The sequence below is a fragment of the Stegastes partitus genome, unplaced genomic scaffold (genome assembly GCF_000690725.1).
Source record: "Stegastes partitus isolate 25-593 unplaced genomic scaffold, Stegastes_partitus-1.0.2 Scaffold91, whole genome shotgun sequence".
Classification (NCBI taxonomy): Eukaryota; Metazoa; Chordata; class Actinopteri; family Pomacentridae; genus Stegastes; species Stegastes partitus.
Window position 1 is genome coordinate 175,660 of NW_007577822.1, and position 24,126 is coordinate 199,785.

At 44.0% G+C, this 24,126-nt stretch overlaps 1 protein-coding gene across 1 annotated transcript in view; it reads right to left on the reverse strand.

The window, feature by feature from the left end:
- thsd7ba (thrombospondin, type I, domain containing 7Ba) overlaps nucleotides 1-13,698 on the reverse strand; it is a 142,565-nt gene extending 128,867 nt beyond the window's left edge. The window contains exon 1 of the mRNA XM_008277183.1: nucleotides 13,539-13,698. Within this exon, the coding sequence (XP_008275405.1) occupies nucleotides 13,539-13,698 (160 nt within the window). The remainder of the gene's footprint in view (nucleotides 1-13,538) is intronic.
- Nucleotides 13,699-24,126: the final 10,428 nt, after the last annotated feature.

Here is a 24,126-nt window from a genome sequence, read left to right on the forward strand (position 1 = left end):
TGAACAGACTCGGACCGGCTTGGGTTACACATCAGATAACTCCAGGTCTCGTGCACGCTCTCAGTTTTCAGTTAAATGTTTGACATATGCCACCATTCAAAATGCATCCTTTCCACTGGCAGCATAAGCCATTGGCAGGATAATCCCACCGCAATCCCTTCCTCGCAGCCCCTCTCCTCTCTCATCCGCTCCTCCCTCGTACATCCTCTGTTTTTGACTCGTCTTTTCCGGCGCAGCAGTTGATCAAAGGGTGAAATAAAAACCAGCGCTCTTGATAGACGGCGCTCTGCAATCAGAAAATGACTTATACGGGGAGTGTTTTCTCAGGTAAGAATAAAATCCATTTGGTTTCACCTCAGCGTGCTCCCCACTGGGTCAAACACACGGCAAACAGAGTCGGCTGCTTTAACAGGTCTCTGTAGAGGCTGCTGTTCAAACACGGAGAGCATTATTAACATTTCCCTTTTTCCTCTTAGCGTGCGCGATGCATCGCCGGCGAGTGCCCGTCCTCCATAATTCCGAAAAGATCTTTTAAGTGAAGTGAAACGCCCACCTCAAGAAACCAATGGTGTGTCATTAATTATGAAACAATGGGCGATGTAGTGATGGAAGCAGAGTCTGGCTTGTAAGAAGAAATGGGAAACCTTATCAGTCGGTAACCTATTTCCTTCCAGCTCTGTCTGCAGTGTGTCCTATAAGCACTTGTGCTGACAAAGACAGAGTGCTCCAGCATGGAGAGCAGCTTGTCAAGGAAACTGCGCCATGAAGAAGATGAACACAAAAGAGTTTTTGTTTTTTTCTTTTCTATTTGGGTTTTAGCTGCCGCCGTACATTCAGCAGCAGCAGCTTCTCCCTGGACTCGGTCTGGTCCAGACTTTCGGGCTTAGTTTCCATAAAGCAAAGAGGAGTTCATCTCATTAGAACTATTGTAATTACAACGAGCGTGTCGTGTTTTGTTAAAGCAGCAAATAGCCTTTTTTTTTTTTAAATCTGGAATTACAATGGAGCTTTCGCGCTAGAGAGCGTTTATACAGCATATTAAGAACGCTGACAACGAAACGGGGGGGAAAATGAGGGGCAGAATGATAGAGTAATAATGCTATGTGACACTGAGCCTTAATTTATTTTGCAGTGTGCAACCGAGAATGTCAGACGCTTTGTCCGCTCATTCCACGCGGTGACAAATTGCTTTTATGGCCTCTTTATGTGCCTGACCTTTACACAGACATGCATGAGACACAAAGCACAAGGTCACTCACGTCAGCCTCGACGCGCAACGCTCACAAGTTGTTGTAAGACATGAAAGGATAGGACACACTCCTGCGAGGCGCTCCCTCCTCATGCTGATGAACTCAATTCTTTGGGCCAGTTTGCAGCGGTGGAGCAGGAGGAATCTCCCGTCAGCAGCTTTAGCTTATTTGCATTAAAGGATCTGAAGCTGTTGACTAATCAACTTTCACTATTGTGGCTTTCATGCCTTCGCTGCCGTGTTCTCAAAATTCCTTCAAAATAACTAATTCAGGTTTTATTTCAGCTACACTGACTGTCCTTGAGTCATGAAGTGGAGTTTGTCAGTCAGTTACCACAGAAACTACGTTGAACAGGCGCCGCTGGTTTGTGTGTTTGTCTGTTTTTTTTTGTTTAAAGGGAAGAGAAAGTAGAGGCGTGCCCATAAACCTCACAGCGTTTAGCTTAAATTAATTCCTTTATCAGCCATCATGCTATATATGAGTTAATATGAGGGTGATGTATTAAAGAACATCCTGCACACACGCGGCTTCATCAGACAAAAATCTCAAGAGATGCCGTTTTTAGATTTCAATATCAGCATGAAAAGAAGCTGCAGGAGCTTCTCTGTAATGACCTTCTATCTCTGATTCCCATCATTTACACAATGACACTCCAGGCTGAATATTTTCGGCAGCTATGGAGCTCATTATAATTACTTCTGTCTCCAGTCACAAACTAGTCGTGGATGTGTGTCGTTTCCAATTACTCCTTCAATCCTCTTATGGAAAATTTAAACTGTGGAAGATCTGTCCAGAACTGGAACGTTTTGTCTGAGCCGGGCGTGAAAGGCCTCCGCTGTTTGAAAAGGGGGCTTCTGAGAGCGGAGAGCTGCTCTGAAAGCCAACTCCTCCACTGTGAGAATATTCTCGTGGGATTACGGATCTGACTGCGAGGGATCTCCAGCCTCGTGGCTCTCATGAGAGTCGCCACCGGCTTTTATGATAACCTCAATCAGCTCCCTGCCAGTCAGGGGGAAGGATGCGAGTTCAAAATGAGATCTCAGCTGAATAATCAATGCGGCGAGCTTTTGAACAGACGAGTCAAATTTTGTCAAGGTTGCTTTGATAGCTGGAATGTTGGGTTTGCCGTTACAGACGTGGTGCCGATCCAATTTATACAACACAAAGCACAGCGTCGGTTCGTCATCCGCTTTATTGTTGGTGTTTTCCGTCAAAGGCGCGCCCAAGGCAATATTTAAGAATGCAACGTGAACGCGAGCGGGTTTTTGAATACGCGTGCGATATAGAATTTCTAATTGGCGCAACAGATTTCAGTCTCAGATCAATAGTCAACTTTGAATTTCATCCACCTTGATCCTAATCAGACTGACTTGGTGAGCTCGGTTCGGTCGACCCGGGGGACACGCATCAAGGCAGATAACAAACCACAATTCTTTATTTCAAATTTTAATGAAACAACATTTGTGCATATTTGCAAGAATTTGCTGAATTGTTGTGCCGAGCTGCATAATTGATGGTATACGAACAGAACAAGGGAAACATCTTGAAAGCTTTGTGAGTGTTTGCAAAAGGCAAAGAGAAAGACAGCGACGTCTCCTGAAAGTGTGCATCTAAACTGCACGCTCCGTTACATCTTAAGGGAAACTTCACACTCGTCTGTGATGAATCAAAGATTCTAACCAACATATCTGTTGTTTATTTAATTCATTGCTTCCAAACTGTCAGCCGTCCTCAGCCAGCTAATCACGCCGTGTGTCGCTCTGACATCCCAGAAAACGCTAACCCAACCTCCCAACCACTCACACGTTTATTTTAACCCAAAGCAGCATATTTTCCCAAATCAAAGAATAATGTCGCCACAAACCCGAGTCTCTGCGGTGAAAGTCCTGCTGCAGACTTCTCTAACCTCCTGATGTGGGCTCTGGAAGTGGGAACGACTTTCCTGCTGCATTATGTCGTCACTTCACCAGGAGGAAATACTACAAGTCTTTCAAGGAAGCAGTTAAGTTGTGAAGAAGCCTACAGTTTTGGAGACAGGGTTGACAGAAAACACATCCCATCCATCCATCATCTCTACACCTTAATCCTCACTAGGGTCATGGGGGGCGGAGTCTATCCCAGCTGACTCAGGGTGAAGGCAGGTTCACCTGGACAGGTAACCAGTCTATCACAGGGCTACACTTAGAGACAGACAACCAAGCACACTCACATTCACACCTACGGACAATTTACAATCACCAATTAACCTCAGCATGTTTCTGGACTGTGGGAGGAAGCCGGAGAACCCGGAGAGAACTCACGCTGCACGGGGAGAACATGGAGACTCCACGCAGGAAGATCCCGGGTGTCCTCACCGGGATGCCAACCGGCGACCCTCTAGCTGTGAAGCAACAATGCTAACCACTGAGCCACCTGCAGCCTCAAAAAACACATGTTCACGTAAAATAAGCTCGTATGCATGAGGCTTTTCTTATTTAAGTTGTTGGTGAATAATAATAATAAACTCAGGCGACTCTTTGCTTACTAAAGACGCACAACATGTAAAGTATGAACAATGCTAACATAACCTAAAGTAAACACACAGCCATTGTTCTTCTCTGCTGCCAAACTGTCTTGACGGGATTCTTGTCTATTTATCTATGCAGACTCTTTAGATATGATGCATAAAATTATTTAATTATTCAATGGGAGGGGGTTGTGTGATGTTAATTCGCTGTCACAGACTCAAACGTGCCGTGACTTATCCGTCGCTGCCATCAAAGACCGATAACAGAACTTCCTTTTACGATCACTCTGCTGATGTTGAACTTATGATTCCTGCTGGATTTGTCTTTGTTAAAATAAGTGTTGTGGGTTGCAAACGTTTCCACAGCTCACAGGGCAGTGCAGCACTTTTCTGTGAATCACTGCTTATTTACTTTTAAAAACTTTCCAGCAGCAGCAGCAGCAGGAGAAATCCCACTTTGACAGGGATCCACAACTGCTGTCAAGCCGCTGACAACTCCAGAGCCCGCAGGACAAATCACCTGGCAGTAGTTATCATTATGATTGCATTAGAATGAATAAGGCGAGAGCGTGTTTCTCTGAGAAGACATAAAACACATTCGGTATCTTGCCCTCAGAATCTTTTTAACAAACAAAATCTGAGTGTAAACCATAAACAGAAGCAATATCAGCAAAAAATAAAAAGAAAGAAAAAAAAAAGCAGCATATTGGTATTCAAGCTGGAACGGAGACATCACTGGAGGCTAGAGGTGATTTCTAGAAGCACTGTGCTTAGTCTTCATATCACAGCACTTTATAGTTTAAGATCACACCTAAAGGCAAGATTAGTCACCAGAGAATTAATATTCTGAAACAAAAAAATAATAATCTAAAGTGTTATTTGTGCACTGAGCTGACATACGGAGACCACTGAAGGAAAAAAAAAAAACTTGCTGTAACATTTAAAGCTGTTACTAATAATTAAATAACTTCTAATCCGGTGACTCAGATGTGAGCAGGCGAACACACAAACCTACACAAACATAAACCTCAGACTCACATACATGTAGTGCTGCTAATAAAAACTACAATCAGCCACAACATTAAAACCACCCTCTCAGTACGGCGGTGTCCGTGAGCGTATGGGACGCATGAGGCAGCAAACACACATGTAGATCTTGAAGCTGAACGTGTGTGAAGCAGGAAAAATGGGCAGTGCAAGGATCTGAGCCGCTTTGACGAGGGTCGAGATGTGAAAACGACTGGGTCAGAACATCTTCAACCTGTGGGGTCCAGTGGGGTGTTCATGAGCTCGTTGATTAAAGGTCTGACCTTACAGAAGAGCTCCTGTCGTGCAAACTGCTGCAAACCTATGACGGAGAGGTGTCACAGCTTGCTTCGTACGGGGCTACGTATCCACAGAGAGGTCAGAGTTCCCACGTCGACCCCCATCCTCCTCCGAAAACGTCCAGAATGCTGCACCACGAGGCGATAACAGAGGAGCGTCTGGTCTGATGAACCTCTTTTCTTTGTGCATTATGTCAAAGCAGGTAGAGGCAGTTTCCTCCTCGATGCTAATTTCCCTCAGATCACCGACCAAAACATTGCTGCAGATCACATAAAGCCCCTTTATGGCTGTGCTGTTACATGACTGCCTCGGTCGCCTCTTCAGGCAGCACCTTCCAACACTCCTGCAGAACTTGTTCAGGACGAGGGAAAATGACAAACAGTTGAAGTTGCCGACTCGGCTTCCAGATTCCACAGATCTCGATCTAATCAAGCATTTGTGGGACGTACAACCCGTGGACAGTCCTCCTCACAAGCTCACAGGATTTGAAGGATCTGCTGCTAACATCTTGGTACCGCAGGAGACCTTCGGAGGTCTTGCAGAGTTCAAGCGCCGGTGGGTCAAAGCTGCAGCTGCACGATACTCGGCAGGTGATTTTAATGTTGTGGCTGACGATTGCTTGTGCTAAAACTTGCAGATCTTAAAAAATGAATAAAAATAGACAAAGATTGCAAATGTGGTGGTAAAAGTTTTTGATAAAAATGTCTCGATTCGAGGATTGGAGTGGATTAGTCCAGTTTATCAGTAAAATACGACGACCGTGTGAGGATCGGCATTCATTGAATCAGAGGTTGCTACTTGCAGATTTCCTGGATTATGTTGTCTGGATATGTGACTTCATGAAGGGATGAAGTCAGCTGGAGCGGCTGAATGAGAGAAGAGGATCTGTGTCGACGCTGCCAGACATCACTGGATTTCAGAGGAATCGACTCGTGCTTTTCTTCTTTAACATAAACACATAAGTCACTTTTCTCCATCTATTCTTACTCTGGTATAATGATGAGTTTCCTGAAGTCATTAAATCAATTTGCTAAGAAACATGAATCGCAGCATTCAGAGAGTTAAAACGCTCCAAAGATCCATTTGGTTTGTAGTCTGAGGAAAGCAGATATGATGGAAACTAATAAATGTTAGAAACAACTCCTAAATTAATTAACAACAGCATAAATTAACCAATCAAGCAAACTGTCGAGTGTTTACGCAACATGCAGTATTTAATCACGACCGCACTCGGCGGCGTCGGAGGAGCAAATCGCGAAACAAGAAGTTGTATTTTATCGTGTTATTATGCTATCAAGTTACTTGACTGAGGTGGAGAGGGGTAATTTCAGGGTGCTTGACGATGGGTAGATTAGGAAGTCAGTGTTTGAATTACAGGGCAGTCTCCAGACGGCACGGTTTCAATTTGGTGGAATAAATAAGCATCAGCATCTCCAGCGCTGTAACGAAATACAGAAGAAATACACAAAATCTAATTACGCTGGTGTCTGCTCTGGTCAGCTTCTTCACTGGTGTGTGTAACATGATATTTAAGCATTATGGAAAATGGGCTGCTTTCACCAGTCGTGTTGCTCGTGCTGTTTTCCCATCAGCCTGTTCTGCTGCAGCTCACCTCCTTCTAGTGTTCGCAGTTAAGTACTTTGGCATAACGATTTTCCCATGCAGTGACAAATTAGAAGCAGGTCAGTGTTCCTAAGTCCTTTTTTTTTTTTTTCTTTCTTCCTGTTATTTATTTATTTTTAAATCCTGACACGTTTTCACCTCCAGCAGTCGTCTGAGCTTTAATTAAGCACGATGCTGTGTTTGTTAGCCTGTGCTCTTTGTGTTCGGCCGGTCTGAGGCGTGTTTATTGATATCAAATGTGAGACTGGAATTATCAGCGACGCAGGGCATTTCTCTCTCGAGCGATGAAAAGACGGCCGAAGCGGACGCATTTGAAAAGTTTGGCGTCCTTAATATCACATTTACATGACAAAGCTGAGCGCAGGTGAGGCGACAACAAGAACGCGGCTTTCCTGTCTCACAATATTTTGAATCCAAAGTCAGCCGAGAACATGAACGTAAATAAATATGTTTGAATAAAGTAGGTGTTCAAGGTCGAGCTGATTCTCGCGCACGGTGAGAAGGTTGCATTGTTCAAACACAATGTCCTCGGTCTGAATCCAGCCTGTGAGTAACCAGGTTGTGTTAAGGCACCGAGCAGCTTATCCGATTCTTCTACAGTAAACTGATTTCTTTGGAACATGTCATTTGTGATTCACAGCTTTTATCGTCTCTCTGAAGGGCCTCTACAGGAACAGCGTCGGTCACATGAGACGCAAATATGTGATTTATTGTTTGTTTTCCCTCGTTGCTTCGTTCGTGGTCTCACATTTGAAATTCTTCTGGCCGGTTCCGTGCAAAACAATTACTGATGAAGAGCCTTTGATTGGTCCTCCAGCGCCCGTGTCAGGCCAAATTTTGATGCCTTTATAAAACAGTCCTATTATTAAGATTAACGAGGTGCCGTGTTTGCTTTGGTTAGAAAAATAAATTAAAAAATCACCGCGTGTAATTTGATATTGTCCAATTGCATCACCTCATCCAGTGACGCTAACCGCCTTAAAACGCATTTGCCTAATGTGATTTTTGTCTTTGTCGCCACGAATCAAAAACAGCCCTCTGTGAATTATTCAGCGCCATTTGGTTGAAACTGAAATGCTCCGAGACTTGATCCTTACACGCTGCCTCCTTTGAGCTTATTTTTCAGAAACAACAGAAGCTCTCGGCAGCAGCGATGTTTGATTTCGGCTTTGATGGTGCAACAGTGTGGTGAAATTGCAAATAAATACACTCAGGCCCTGAAATGAAATGTAAATGTTGCCTGACTGTATCACGGCACACGAGACAGTTTTCCCTGTACAGTAAAGCATCGCGCACACGACGCCGCGTTGTGCTGAATGGTGGAGATCACAGAGTCAGTGGGTGCTGGTGTCCATGTAGAACCTGGGTCACCAAGACCGAGGTCCGAGTCTGGTACCAGATGCCATCCTACATGACCCTGACCTATGATGCCCACACATGGTCAATATAATTTCGCTTTTATGGCAAGAATTTGCAAAAAAAAAAAAAAAAAACCCTCCTTGATATCAACGTGAAAACTGCCTCTTTACAAACGAATGTCAATTAATTGAAATATATGATGTAAAATAAGTGTTTGCATAAATACCCCCGCGGCCAGTGACTGACCTAATTCAACAGAGGTGCAGCCGGTTGATGCCGGCGGCGTCACAATCAGTGAGACTGAGATCAGCTGATGTGTGTCAAGTGATTGTGGCCTAAAAACAGCTGACTGGGAGGTCCAGTCTCTGGTTCATCAGTATTCCTGCTACAACATGAAGACAAAAGAACACTCTGAGCAACTCAGAGGAAAGATCACTGAAAAGTATAAGGCAGGGGTGTCCAGTCCTGGTCCTGGAGGGCCACAGGCCTGCATGGTTTAGATGTTTCCCCTCGTCCAACACACCTGATTGAAATGATCAGGATGGTTATCAGGCTTCTGCAGAGCTTGATGATGAGCTGATCATTTGAATCAGGTGTGTTGGACGAAGGAAACATCTAAAACATGCAGGATTGCGGCCCTCCAGGACCAGAACTGGACACCCCTGGTATAAGGCCACGTTTACACATAACCGGGTATTTATGAAAAACGGATCTACGTTTTCAGAAATAACATCGTTCACACCAGATCGTTTTCAAAAAAAATCTTGGATGACACAAACCCGCATAAGAGCTGCTATGAGCTGCCAGACCTGTAGGGGGCAGTGTAACGAGAAGCATAGAGCCATGCTAGCCAATCAGAATCCTGGAAAAAACACAACAACGAATGGCACAAACTGCTTCCTGTTACTTCAACGATAATAACACGAGGGTGGTTTGTTTGGACCGACAGAGAAGCTCTTCCACATAATAGAACATTTCTGATGATTATGACAGTATCCAGACTGTAAACATGGTCGCACACATTTGACGCTGATGACGATTTTGTCGCACACTGTGACGTCAGACTCCGTCTCCTCCCGTCTGCATGCAAACGTAAAGATGGAGTTTTCAGATCTGATCATTTTCGGAGACTTTGTTTACGTGCAAACCAAAGGACCAGACGCTTTGAGATATCACCGTTATTGCTGCATGTAAACGTGCCTATAAGTCAGGAGATGGCTTCAAAAAGATTTCCAACTCACTGGACATCCTGGAGTTCAGTTAAATCCATCATTAAGAGATGGAAGGAGTACGGCGCCTGTTTAAATCTGCCTGGAGCTGGCCGTCCTCACAAGCTGAGTGACAGCGAGGCCGCCAAGACACCTACGACCGCTCCGAAGGAGTTCAAAGCTTCAGTGGCTCAGATGCTGCTATTTTAGCCGGTGCAGCTTTTCTAGTGTTCACGGCATCAGTTTAGCACATCAGGAAACACAAAACAGACCAGTTACATGTGAGTTAAATCAGCCTATGTGACAACGTCTCTGCATTCCTGACACTGAACACTGCAGCTCTGCATCCAGAGTTAAGAGACGACGATAGAAACAATATAATATATAAAGAAAGTGATAAAGAGAGAAGACAAAGAGACGAGTGAGCTGTAGACTGTGGTCCTACAACGTCAGCATAAATCACATTAACTCAGGTTAGACGTTCTGATGTTCTGGACCTTTGCTTTAACAAGGACCTCTTTGGATTTCAGTTGAATACTCCTGATATAGAAGTTAATCATGGAACCAGCTAATCTTTTCTCTTCACCTAACTACTGTATGTTAGGTATATTTATATATGTTATTTTTAGACCACTTCACAACTGACAGACTTGAGCTGATGATGAGTGATGATAATCAGCGGTCTAATGATTGCAGACCTGAGAGTTGACAGAAATGTACTTCTTAAAGAACCGTGATGAGCACAGGCTGCCCAGCATGCCTCGCTTTGCAATAATAAAAATCCTCCACAGACTCTTATCTTTTGTAATTTGAAGAACAGACATGATGAAAAAACTGCATTTTTTCTGTTTTTATACTAATGAAAATCATGCTAACCGTGATTAAAGTTAAAACTGAATTGCGTCTCCACCTGCACACACTTCTACGTTAACTCTGCACCTGGGAGCCGCCTCACACGTCGTCTGGAACAAAACCTCCTCAACAAGTTCATCATGCAAACGGAAAGAAAAGCTGCAGATTCAACCTACAAGCTTTTTTTAACTTCTCACCTTAAGTTGAGCTACCTCAGTCGTCTGACCTCATCATTCAGCCAAAGTTCAGTTTTGAAGTCAGCAGGAAAACTTCCAGTTTCAGGTTGAACCAATTCAGAATGATTTACAGTATAAGACAAGGTCCTGTGGTTTCACCCTCATAAGGCCTCTGATTAATCCAGCAGGTGCTGAGGGTCCTCTCATTAAGGAAAACCTCCATTGATTTCTCAATCTTTTGAAAATCATTGCCCTTCAATTGAATCTCACTGCTGCGAGTTCCCACGTAACGTAGATGAACGGCGGCATCATTTTACAATTCTCTGGAGGACGTGAAGCAGTGACACATTAAATAACATCTCTGCTAGCCAACAGGAGGAAATACGGAGCGCGAGGGAGGAAAAGCATCGCTGCTAAACAAATACAAACGCATGCTTTTAATCACAGTGGAAGCTGCTGCACACCGTCTCCAGTGTGTTGTTAAAATGATGTTGGAATATCACAGTTTTGTCCTCGGAGATAAAGATGCTTCACTTTCCTGAACTAGTTGGATTCCCCAGTCAGTCCGACAGAAGAGACAAACTTAGGGAAAGGTGCTTTTTTTTTTTTTTGTTTTTGGAAAGAAGAAGCTTTGATGTACGATACAGGCCCATCTGGGATGAGCTCTCACATGTACCTATGAAAGCAGCTCTCTTCCTGTTTCTTAAACTTGGCTGCTAAAAGAAAAATAATATATATAGAAATAACTTGTGAGAGGTGAATCCCAACATTTTTAAAGACCTTCTACAGGAAAAATTACGCTCGTCTCAGAGATGACAAATGCAAACCCTGGAGAGAAGATCTTCCTCACTGCAGTAGACTAAAGCTGACACTGGATGTTTAAACGCAGTGAAGCTAAATCCAGTTTAAACGTTCTGGTTTGGATATCAGCATCTTGAAGCAAACGGGACCGTATGTGACACCCTGAAGTTCAAAGACGACATTTAAAACAGCATGCAAATGTCTGCTACGTTTTTTAAAATATAAATTATTTACCCTAACACATAAACTCGTCATATGCAATCTGCAGCGTAGTGACGAATCAGTTTAATATAAATAAATGAAACGAACACCACACACACAGTCGTCCGCTGGCTGACAGCACAGACGAGAGGAAAAATAGCTAAACTCTAATCCTGGCTTTGTGTGATGGCTCCTATAACATTTTTCATCACCGATAATTTGATATCAGTTTGAAAAAGAACAGAGCTGTCACCTTTTGTAGGGAAGCAAAAAAAGAAAACCACTTCCAGGCTGACATGGCAGCTGTTAACTCCCATTACCGTCTCATGATCTGCTCCTGATGCAGTGCGCTGTGAGTTAGCGCCGAACGTGTAACTCGCTGCTAAAAGAGGGCAAGTATGGATGTTTGAAGGGAACGTCTTTGAACAGTCACTTTTTCTGAGTTAAATAATAGTCCCATTAGGCGCAGCGGCAGCGTTTCAGTGCTCTATTCTGTTCTTCAAGACACTGATGAAGGTCAAGCTTAAATGGCTCCAGCTCCCCGTTTGAGCCGCAGACTCACAGCTTAGCCACAGCTCTGGGAACTGGCTCACACAAAAGACTTACCCCACAATGCTGCTGGCCTAGATAGACACACCAAACACACAATAGGGTGGCTGTGCTAATTTAGTGCAGATCTTCCCCGTGATGACAATTCCAAAATTAAAAGGGTTGCCTGTCTGCCACACTGAGCGCTCAAATACATCACGTCTGAGCCAGTCGAGTTGGGTCAGGGTTTGCCGACGTGAACCCACACTTGGGACACAAAGCCTGGAGCGGCTGCGCTGTCGGTAAAAAAACGTTTAAACCAAATTATGCCGAATGTGTGCCGACGACGCGACGTGGCTCCTATGCAGCTGACCACACCGGGTGGCAGGAGGGAAATTTATGTTAGATTTCACTTCAAAGCATCATGATACCAATTGTCACAGTCAGACGGCTTCTCTGCAGTCAGCCAGACATTAGGAGGATAAATTCAGAGGTGAGGCATGTTATGTTTGAGACTTCCTTTCTCGTCTCCAAATTGATTTTCATTTCCAGTTAAGAAACAACTCATAAGCCATCTTAGCTCTGTAAGGATGTCAAATCCTCACACTTGGTGTCCCGGTTACATCCCTTTTGAACATAAGCTCTTTCAAGTGAAATTAATCAATCTCTTTATCACTTGGGCAGTGTCATTACCCAACCACAGAGTGAGAAATGAAAGTGCTAATCGCACAGCAAGTGGGGCTTTTGTGTGGGAAGGCCAAGTTTTCCTCCTCAAGCTGCTTTGCAAATGCATTTTCAATTGAATTTGTGAAGCGAGTAAAGGATGAATCGTGAGCTTACCTCAAAATTCCCTCCATAAGAGAGTGACGTACGGCGTCAGTTTTCAGCTTTCCAGGGGTAATTCACTCTCAAATATGACAAATGTTTACGTATAAACCACAAGATGGATGCACATAAAAGCATCTGCGACACTGTGCAGAACACAATAAAGCTCTGGATCCATACTGTACGTGTCGAGACGGCGTTCGCAGATCGATGCGTGTACAGCGTTCAGCCCGTTGTCCCTGGAAACAACGTCCACGAGACATAACCGGGGCCATAAATCCACTCAACATACCAAGACATGCTCATCCAGTGTGCACCCGTGTCTCATTAACGGCGTTATATCAGCATATGCATCGATGCTACAGCACCCGAAGCCCCGCTCGTCACTTTGGGACTGCCAATGAATAGTCAGTCAGAAAAAGGTATAGTTAGAGGAACCAGCCGGGCGTTCAGGCCGGAGTTTATGTTCCCCATGTGTGTCGGAAAGAGGAGGATTACTCCCCCTTCAGAAAATGAATGTAGTTGTATTTCCCCGTCTAATGAGAGGCAGTAATGACCGTCTGACTCCTGCTGTCTGTACGCTAGAATGTGTGAGCGCTAAAACACGCAGCATATCCCTCTTTATAACAGGTCCACACAAAGACTTGGTGAATCCTCACATTGAATCGGCACAAAAATAAGCATATTTTACAGAACACCATTGAAGCAATCTGTACAAGTGTCGAGCCGTGAACTGTGATTGTACATCTCATAAGTGACTACATCTGCCGATTTAGCTCCACACAGGTTAAAATGATTTGACCCGCATGATGAATATTCAGATAGTCAAAAGGCGCATTTATTAACGCACACGTAACAAAAAGCCAGTGATTGAATATTTTACCTGCTCTCCATGAGAAATGATGGTCTTTAGGAAACACAATGTCTGAATGGGCTGGAATGGAAAAGAGAGACAAAAGGAGGAAGAGACTGAGGTAGTTCCCAGCTCGCCGAGTCCAGGCAATGACCCCAAAGTCATCTTTTAGAGTCATAGTCCAGCCCATTGCTTCCTCTCTTACTCCTGTGGGGAGAGAATGAAATTTATTAGTAACGCGCTCATAAATATGGACAGAGACATGGGCCAGAGGAAGCAGAGGAAGGGACTGTGTGGAGAGATCTTCAAATACAGGGAGAGTCGAGGATGTCACTCAGACAGGAAGTCCCACTGAGACCTCCAGCCCACAAACACAATATTCAGCGTTACCTTCCAAAGTGCATCACACTCTCTCACACAGTGTTTGATTGAATGCACCGCTGTGTTTGATTTTCCCTTATTTTTTTCTGTTATATGCAGCATAAAAGCATACATAATACGGCTGCTTCTCCTCCTACCCAGACCAAAAATAATTAGTCAGAGAGACTTGAGGATCTTAGCCTCCCAAGGTAGAAGTGGAAACAAATATTGAAGGAAGGGAGACTATAAGCTTGGAGTAATACAGGGTATTAGTACCTTTTTATTGCAACTCATTTATCCCTATCTCCTGCTACTGTGATTCATGTCCTAGGAGTGTTAGGGATTAGTCCTGGATTCGCTGGGCCTCTAATTGTGCTGCACCAACAGCAAAATTAATGAATATGGAATTGAATCTGTAACACCTGATGCTTTGAGAGACTGCTGTTCATGACGGCGGCGATTCAAAAACAAACGTACAGCGCTCTGCCGAAGAGGAATGTGTGATTATTTACTGCACTTATGGTTTTTTTTGTCAAGTTGCAATCGTGGGACTCAATACAGAAATACTTCCTGGTAAACAATAGCACTAAGTGAAACACATAACTGGGTTAAAATGAAGTAAAACTGCGCGCCGTGTCCAGCGTGGGGAGTTGCTGCACATGAAAGAAGTGAAAATGTTAATAAGTTTATGCAAAGTAAGAGTTACTCTGATCCATATTCATAAGTCGGTATCAGTGATCTGCACATCCTGTACACAAGTTTTTTGTTTTTGGTGTTTATTTTAAAGTGAGGATGTTGGTGGATGGATGTAGTCTGTGCTGCTGTTTCTGCATCTTTTATTTACCTGCTGAACAAGAGCTGCATCACGACAATAAGAAAATCAGAGTTTAATTGAATTTCCCCGTTAACACGACAGATCACCAGCACGCAGTGGGTTCACCACATTTCTCCTCCATAATTAAGTATCATAGAGAGTATCTAATGGTAGATTAACTGCTGAGAGGCAGAAGCCGTCGGAGATTTAAGATTATTTACACATGGTATGTCTGTGAAAGCGCGGGGAGCGGAATTATTTTTGCTTGATTTCATTCAGGGAAATTAGATTTTGACTTTGCTGCTTTAGCTGTGTTTTGGTGGGGGCAAAAAATTTGTTTAATGAGAAAGAAATGCTGGGATGGAGATGGCTTGGTGCCCAGAAGTGGGCTGCCAGATGCAGGGTTTTTGATGGACTGTCCAATTTTCCTCTGGCTTTGATGTGTTATTCTATAGTCAAAGTGTTTGGGTCTGTTTTTTTCTTTTCTTTTTCTGTTGAGAGGCTTTTAAACTCAGAACAAATACAGAGTCAGGGTTTGGCAGTCGGGCACATATCTTTTGTTTGTGTCTTTCTTCAATACCAATCAACGATCTGCTGCATGTGCTGCTGTCCTCCCCTAACGACGGTTACACAGTTAATTCTCTCTTTCTGTTTTGAGCAACTCCTTCACTTTGAATGTACGCTCTGTGTTTTTTTGTTTTTTCCCATTAGAGCCGTCCTTTGTCTCACGTTTTTTTGATGGCTAGAAAATGTATTCTGTCTGGATGAGTGAGCAGCCTAGTCTGGCACTTACACCACCATATGCCAATTAGACACCTCTGGTTGCTGATTACTAGCCGTCCTCTCCGGCTGCAGCGCTCTGGAAGCCATACCTGACTGCACCTAGATTACATCCTCCCTCCAGCCATTCTTATTTGACTATTCATGGGACACGGGGCTGACAGAACATGTCACAACTGATTGGAAAACACGCTCCTGAACAGAAACAAGCGATGGAAACGAGCATGACCCCGAGGCATGCCAGCACTGTTGTTCAAAGCACATGAAGACTGACATCCGAGATTACCCCATAGTGTCAGATACGTTCGCAAGGTTTAGCAGCAATACAGGCTGGACTCATCCAGTCTGTGCAAATCAGTACAGGAAGCAATCCTGAAAATCTTTTTAAAAAAAAAATAAAAATAAAAAAAAAGAAGAAACTGTTAGGCTGCTAAATATCTGGGTCAAAGGAACCATGCCAGGCTCTCAGTGGCCGCAGAAAACCTGGCAAACAGCAGCGTGGCTCAGATGCTGGTGTGCATCCTATTAGATACTCCATGATCTGATGGAATGCAATCTGCTTCGCTGTCTCCTGTGGTCCTTGTTTGGGGCCCGCTCGCTGAATTCAGAGAGTGAGAACCCTGCAGCTATCATAAGGGAACAGATGAGCAACACTCTGCAGCCTTCCCTTTCACAGGTGGTCACAATAATTAATGTTTGATTAGATGTTTCCAAATGAATGGCAAAAGCTAATTTGATATGCCAAGGCTCTGAACAATCACCACGCCGTCCTCCAGCCTCTCTTTAAATAAGCCAAACACCCCGTTCTGTCTGGAGTGGAAACAAAGGCGTTTGATCCCAGTCTGTTTACCAAAGATGCCACCCTCTTCCTTGGATTTCCACACAATTATGTCGCCAACCAGCTCATTCTCTCCTCACATTCTCGGCTTAAATTCCTGCCTATATTCCTGTGCTCCTCTTTGTGCGCTGAATTCAATCTATCACAGCTGCAAGTATTTTTTCCACGTTGCGGCGCATGTAATTGTTTTTTATTGTGTTTGGCAATATCAGAACGGAAATCCAAACAAGCTGATTTTTGCAGATGTTTTCATTGGCAGAAACGGCCGTGACAGCGTCGAAAAAATCATAAGCACAACGCGGTCTTCTTCTTCTTCTCTCTTTTTTTTTTGGTATTCCTTTGATCACAGGCTTGTTTAGCAGTTGAATTCATCCGTCTCTCTCCAGCCTGGTATTTAAGCATATCGACCGGCTCCATTTGATTTCTGAATTCTTTTGACACCGTGCGCATTATCCCATTCAGAGCTGTAACAAAGACAACTTTACGATTTCATTGGCTGAACAGATGGTGACAGCTCTGCAATACACAATGTGTTTGTCATTTCCTGAAGGTTTAGCCTCTGACTTTTCATCACGACTGGGAAACAATGGGCGCCGCCGGCCGAAAAACAGTTGAAAACAACTGTCAGCGGACGGATGGAGAATCCGTGGGAATTCGGATGGCTTCACGCCGCACAATTTATGTCCGCTGCCGACAATCAATTTGAATGAGCGCAGCGGGGGTCGTGAAGGTCAAGGCTTCAGACGGGCGTTTAGCAATCCCAGCTCCCATCCACGCTTGTGACATAAAGGTGAAGTCATCGTGTATGGAAAGCAGAAACAGAAACAACTGAGTCTCTCTCTGGTCGCTACTTAAATCCCTAAAGACAAATTTAGAAGTTTTGCTTTATTTTTGTATAAATTTAATCCTTTCCTGCCTCAGATACAACTCAACACTGTTGCTTCCTCTAGAATGTGCAGATCCATGAAGTCCTGCCTTCACTTCTCCCCCACACGCTGCAGCTCAGCACACCAGCTCACCTACGACTATGATCACGCTGTAAATCTACTCGACGCTACACAGTTGTAAGTTGTAATGTTGGTGTAATACAGCCGTATATGTTTAAACCATAGACTGTATAAAAGATGGACCAAAAATAAAGCCAACCCAGAAGTGTCAAAAACCTGCAGCATCACTACGTCCACTAGCTGCTGGCTCCACAAAGCCCTGGATCACCAAATACTGCATTCCTACAGCTCAGGATTTGTTTCTTATTAGTTTTCATGGTCAAATCCAGAGATCAGGTGGCCAATCTGAAAATAAATCAATACTGAATTTTTAAAAAATCATCAACATTTTGCGGGGCAAGGGGCGTGGCTGGCTTGATTGACAGTCGGCGGCGTCGATGCAGACGAAGCCAGCAGAAGGCGGTAAATGTGGGCGGGGCAGAGAGGGCCCGCCTCTCAATCCGTCTGACCAATCGCTGCTCCTATGGCTCCGCCCCCCTCCGACGATTTTTGGCCCCAAAAATCCAAGATGTCAACCAGGAAGTAGCAAAACCCTGGCTTCATGTTCTCAGTGCAGAAACCAACGGGTGACGTCACGGCAGCTACGTCCATCTTTATACAGTCTATGGTTTAAACCGAAAACAGATTCTGAAGAAGAATAAAGTCATTTGCATCCTTTAAAAACACAGAAATGGTTCGGTAGCCTCGTGCATTGCTTCTGACACCATACGATCTGTAATGCACACCGTACCTGAGCAAGACGACTGCCAGTCATCCCTTTGGGTGATTTGGTTGGCACAGCACAGGGGCAGATGCTTTTTGCTAGTCGCTCCACAGAAGGCAGGAACAAGGCAGACGAGGCTTCCAGAGATGTTAAGTCTGACAGGGACGGTAAATCACCTGCACCAGGCCTTCCGCCTGAAGCATCATGCAGTGGCTTAATCCTGTGTGAATCAATGTGTAGTGGGCTGGACTGTGTCACACCTCCAGCAGCACTGAGTGGTATTAACTCCCTGGCGCTGGCTCTTTCAAGCACCCACCCACTGATGTTCCTTCTGGGGTTGGCACAAGTCAGCCTGAGCTACTGTACAGGGTCTGAGGAGGAAGACAAAAACAGAGAGGGAAGAAAAAAGAGTCAGTGATAGGAACACGTGACTGCTGCAGAGTACAATCTGACACTTCATGCGACGACATTCTCGGGATTATATTTCTTTCACATAATGCATTGTTGATAGATGGCTCGTTACAAACAGCAAAAAGGAAAGAATGAGAGCGCGTAGATGCAGGCGGAATCTATAAAGATGGATGATGGGAAGGCAACGTCCTTTTATTTTACACACAATCAGCAAATACTGGTCCAGAGGTATGACTTTGCTGTGATTTATAATCCACTCATCTGTTCTCTCCCATCCATTCGACTCTTCATCTTACAGCAATGTTCCCACATAATGTCTCTCCACATACAAAAAAAGACCATTATGTTTCCAACCTTTGGAGCTGCTTATGGAGGGAAGGCCAGTGTCACTCCTGCATCATATCAGCAAAGCCTGGGTTGTTTTTTAGGAGTTTTACATAAAGCTGCGAGGCTCACGGTGACGATTTGTCATTCCCCGCCTCACATTCTCACTGTGATACCGACGACGAGCTCAGTCCGAGAGTTGAATCTTGGGTTTTTGCTCTCCTATGACATTCAATGATTACCTGTCAAACCTCGAGCCAAGGCTCTTCTGAGAGGAAACTCTGATTCTATTAACACCTTCTGCTTTTGTCTCCCATCGACCCCCACCACTTATTCGGCGACCCTATAGCTCTAAGCTCCTCACACTTATTGACCTTCCCGGTCGTGCTCCTGACAACCACAGCTCCAGATGGCCCGGGCCTTATTTCTCGAGGCTTTTAAGCGCTCCGCCTCTCCGCTCCGTTGTGGCCTGAATGAGCTTGTCGTTGGAGCCACACTTCTCCTCCCACAGCTGGAAGCTAACGAAATAAAAGCCGGCAAATAGGACGGAGGAAAGGTGCTCCTGGTGGAGCGAACAAAATCAATCGCAAACATTTTAGTTTCAGGTATGGACAAACAATTCACTTAATCTTTATTCAATCTCAGCGTCTTCTGTTACAGTCGAGGTTCATGTGGTTCTTACTGGTTTCTCGTCTCTGGTGGATTTCTGCATTTAGCGGATAATGGAGCGATTGTTGTTGTTTACTTAAATAAAAAAACACACGATTCAAATCAGACTATTTAGGTTTAGTGTAGCAACACATAATACCAACAACAGATGTGAGAATATGTAAAAGGAAGGCAGTTTTTGGTAAATAAAGCCAAAGTGGACGTAAGCTAAGCTTTTTATTCCCTCTAAAGGCTGGACGGTGTGTCAAAGAGCCGACTGTGTAAAAGTCTGGTAGCAAATAACTGTACTTATCATCTGATTTATTAGCTCACAAAACATTTTCCTAATGAGTTTACAGTCTCGATTGTTAATTTGAAGTCTCCTTTACCCCACCTCGATGGCCATTTTGTAGATTATAGTCCCATATAGCAACAGAATGGACGATAAAGCAGGTTATGTTGTACAGTCTGGCTTTCTGGGACCAACAGTTTGTTCCTGTGTTGGCGTACACAGTGCTCATCACGTCCATTTTCCACTAAAACCAAGTGCTATACTTTCAACACCACTGTGGCCGTCAGACTGAAATAGAACAAATATTTAAATGGAGTTTGATCGAGACGTTGATGTTCCTCAAAGGATGAACCCTACGGTCTTTGGTGCCCTTTCACTTTTTATCCGCTGCCACCCCTCGAATGTCTTTATTACATCTTAGGAAAATGTCTCGACAACTTTTCGACAGACATTTACTTCACCCACAGGATTAATTGTGACATTTTTCTCAGTCACTTAACCTTTCGCTTTGTTCCATCGTGGGACCAGTTGTTCCCATTAGCCTCAGCTGGGTTTAGTAATGATGAATATCAGCATAGTGACACGCTGAACTGGATGGTAAACATTGTTTCATGCTAAAAATCAGCTACAGACACCAAAGACCCTACGAGCAGTTTGGGCCTGTTAGCATGCTGGTGTTAGCATGTAGCTTAAAGGTGTTGCACCTAAGTAATGAAGGGCCTTATGATGTCATGTATTATCAGAAATAGTTTGCTTTATCTTAAATAAATACAGCAGTTTACATTGTCGGGAACGTTGCGTTAACTTAAGCTCACCAAACCCGGTTAGCGCTGGATGGTGCTCCTCTACAGCGTTCTCTGCTGAACACTTTCTGCCTCTGAGTTCAGCCCAAAGGCAGAAAGTGTTTTCAGCCTCTCTTGTGACAACAAGCGCCTCCATCCTTAAACCCGCCGTATACTTTTCACCTCCCTCCAGGAGCCGGTTACGTCAGCGGGCTCGGCTCGATCCTTCAGTCCCGCGGCTGAAAGCCACCTCGACACGACGACGGAGCTTTTGCTCTGTAACACATGTGTTGGGTTTCTGTAAGACACATCCAGAGAGCGCCTTCAGACGTACACCTGGTCTCTGCGGTGCACCTGCCTGCCAGCGTTTCACCCTTTCACGTATTGTAGTTGCAAAATATTTCCTCTTTTTTCAAACCTTCCATGAAAAAGTTGGAGACATCTTCAAGTTGGTGCAAAACACTGAAAAATAACATTTCCCACCTTAGATTTTTACGCCGAATAGATGATTATCTGTGCTACGTGTAAACAATAAAGCAAAGTGGAAGCTGGTATATCTTGTGCTACGCGGCTCACTGAGGGAGATCAAGACCCGGATATGGTGCCGATATCAGTGTACAGCAGTTCTATATAACATGGCACAATATTATTGTTGTAATCTTGTGTTCATGTGGGTGGATGCTGAACCTGAGCAGCCCCTGCTCATCACCATCTGCTGAATGATTTCTGATTGTCGTCTTTTACGTTCCGTTAACATTTTAAAATATTTTGGAACCAAGACCTTGAATCGAAGGTGATTTTTTTTCAGACTGATTCATTGGGAGCGTTTCAGAATCCGTTCCATCCTCACACGATGATTATTTTTGCATATTTTTGCATTTATATAAACAGAAATAAGTCAAATACGGTCAGTCATATTTTCCGAATGTTTCTTGAAGAGAAACTCTTTCTGTCAAACTCACTCCGTTGCTTTGTCAATAATCACATCACCAAAATGAAACCTATATTTTGCAAAGCTTTCCGACACTGGAAATCATTTTCCCGGACTGTTAAGATGTTGTATGTGGCAGTATCTGAAAGAGAGAGGTATCTCCACTCTGCCAGCACCTCAAACAGTCTGGCAGCCCGAGCAGCTGCTCCTGAAGCCGGGGTTGTGAACTCAATCAGCTACATGTTTATCACTGTGGCACCCAACATACTATGGCTCTTTCTGCCTGCCTCCACGTGCTGTAGGTGCAGCGGTATGGCTAGTTAAGCAAGCTGACGGGGTTAAGGCAGCGATAACAGCAGGGAAAGAATATGAGCAAGCCGTGCCCATCCAGCCTCGCCACACACAGATCGGCTAAATGATACCATCCATCTCCATAGTAACTTCCTCTCCTCACAAAATTGGCGAATTCGTTTTAGTCGGTTTTTCAAATTACTCCATTGTGCTGTTTTCTTCTTTCCCAGAGTGCTTTATATAAAAAATAAATAAATAAAAATAAAAACTTTAGGTTGGGCTGGAAATGGAATCAGTGAATTAGCTGGCCTGAAAACACATGCTCCTTTTGAAGATTGCTGAATTACAAAGATTAATTACAAAGCGAATGTGATCAGACAGGGTAAATTTGAAAAAGACAAAAATGTGGCACCACGATGTTTAAATATGGACGAGCTGCCGAGAATTTCTTAATCAAATTAGTTACGTCAAATACAATTACGGAGAGGAAATCTTTTCTCCGGCATCCTGAAGTATATTTTTAATTTGAGACATAATCTGCAAATTCTTGGTCCGTCTCTGTTTTTCTTTGTGAGTGACGGACGTCTGATGAAGGAAAAAATCGAACCAGGAAGCCCGAAGCTGTGTTACAAGTTCTACATCAAACATCTGATAAAGAGTCGGTGTGATTGATTGCACCTCGGTCTAATATGTTAATCAAAACAACTATATATATAAAAATCAGAGTCGGTCTCAGACACATATTTAGAAGATAATTTATTGCGCTCGCATGTCAACGCACCCTGATGTTTAACGGAGTTTATTACTTCCATGAATCGAAGCTGCTTGAGGCGTATAAAAGTGTTAAACTTCACAGCTAGATGTTCACGCACCATTTACCCGCGCGCACACTTCCCCGTTCAAAGCGAATCAATGGCCTTTAGAGGAAAATGACGCTAATTGATGCGACGCCTAAAACAAAGCCACAGAGCATTGTGTTGTTAGCCAGATAATTCTCACTGAATTTTTTTTTTTTCACACCATAAATATTTCATCAAAGACATAAAAAAAAGGATCTCAGAGAATGTCAAATTAGCACAGAACAATAGCAGAACAAAAGCTGCAAAATATCAAGCCTTTCTCTATTTATTGCTGTGAACATGCTTGATGTGAAGAAGACAAGTCTCCCAGAAAAAAAAAAGAAGAAGAAGTGGAAAGGGCTTAAGTTGCTTTACCGCAGCTCAAAGAGCATTTCTGCAGTTTCGTATGGAGATTTTTAATTGGTTGTGTTTCAGGTAGCTCATCCTCAGTCAAAGTAAAGTAACTGCACCTCCTCGAGAAGCTGTGACAGCATGTGCAAAATAGAGCAAAAAAGGATTTGGAGCAGAAACAGACACTAAAAACAAATGTCTGCCTTCTGAAGCGGAGCTGGGAAATTATTCCACAAAAGACAGAAAGAGAGAGATGGAGAGCTTGAAAGAGAAACAAACCGTTCCTGGATAATCGGATTTGTTTTGTGCAGCTGTTCCACCTGGCCTCCCAGCCCCTACCTCCCCTTCATTAAAAAAGCTTATAATTAACGCAGCGCCGGCTGTAATCCTGGTCACTCTATCTCCCCTTTTTCAATTGATAGGCGCATCTGGTGGGACCGGGGCATGCAGGTGAGCGTGTCTGAGTCCCGGCTGCAGCGGATCCAGAGGGGATTGTCACCCAGAAAGGGAGCCATCAGTGTGAGCAAGAGGAGCAGCGTGACGGCGTCAGGATTAATTTTGAGGAGGCCTGCTTGCTGAGGCCGGCTGATAACATGGGTCAGCAGTTGCAGAGACACCTGGACCCTGAAGCCACGAGTGTCCCGCTGGAAAATAACTGTTAATGTACTGAGAGCTGTGTGTGTTTGTGTGTGTGTGTGTGTGTTTGTAAGTGTGTGTGTGTGTTTGCAAGTAAGTGGGCGGGGTAGAGGAGGAGCTGATACCTGCCTCGCCTGCAGAAGATGTCCAGAGATGGCTGAAACGTGTAAAAAGTCAATTATACAGAAGAGGGGGGCGGGAAAAAAAACTGCGGAGAAGGGGTGCACCATGGGTGAAATTAAAAGTCTGCTTCTCGTGATAAGTGGTGACAACGTGAAGTCCTCTTTGAAAGTGGTATTCTGGGTGTGTGTGTGTGTAAAGAAAATCCAAAGTGTTCCAGCATGTTGGAGAAGGAGGCGGCTGCATGCTGTGTGAAATACAGATCTGAACATGTAATGCTCCGACACGAGACTGTGAAGCTGCTACAGCTTTCTTTTCAAAAACTGAAATCAATGTCAACAGTAAAAATAAATTAAAAAATAAATAAAAAAGCCTCTGCTGATTTTATTTTTCTCTATTTTTTTTCTCTTTTCTTTGAATAGATCAAACTGCAGCACACTGACCTATCCGCTGCTCGATGTGTGTCTGACAATAACAGATGTAAAAAGCAA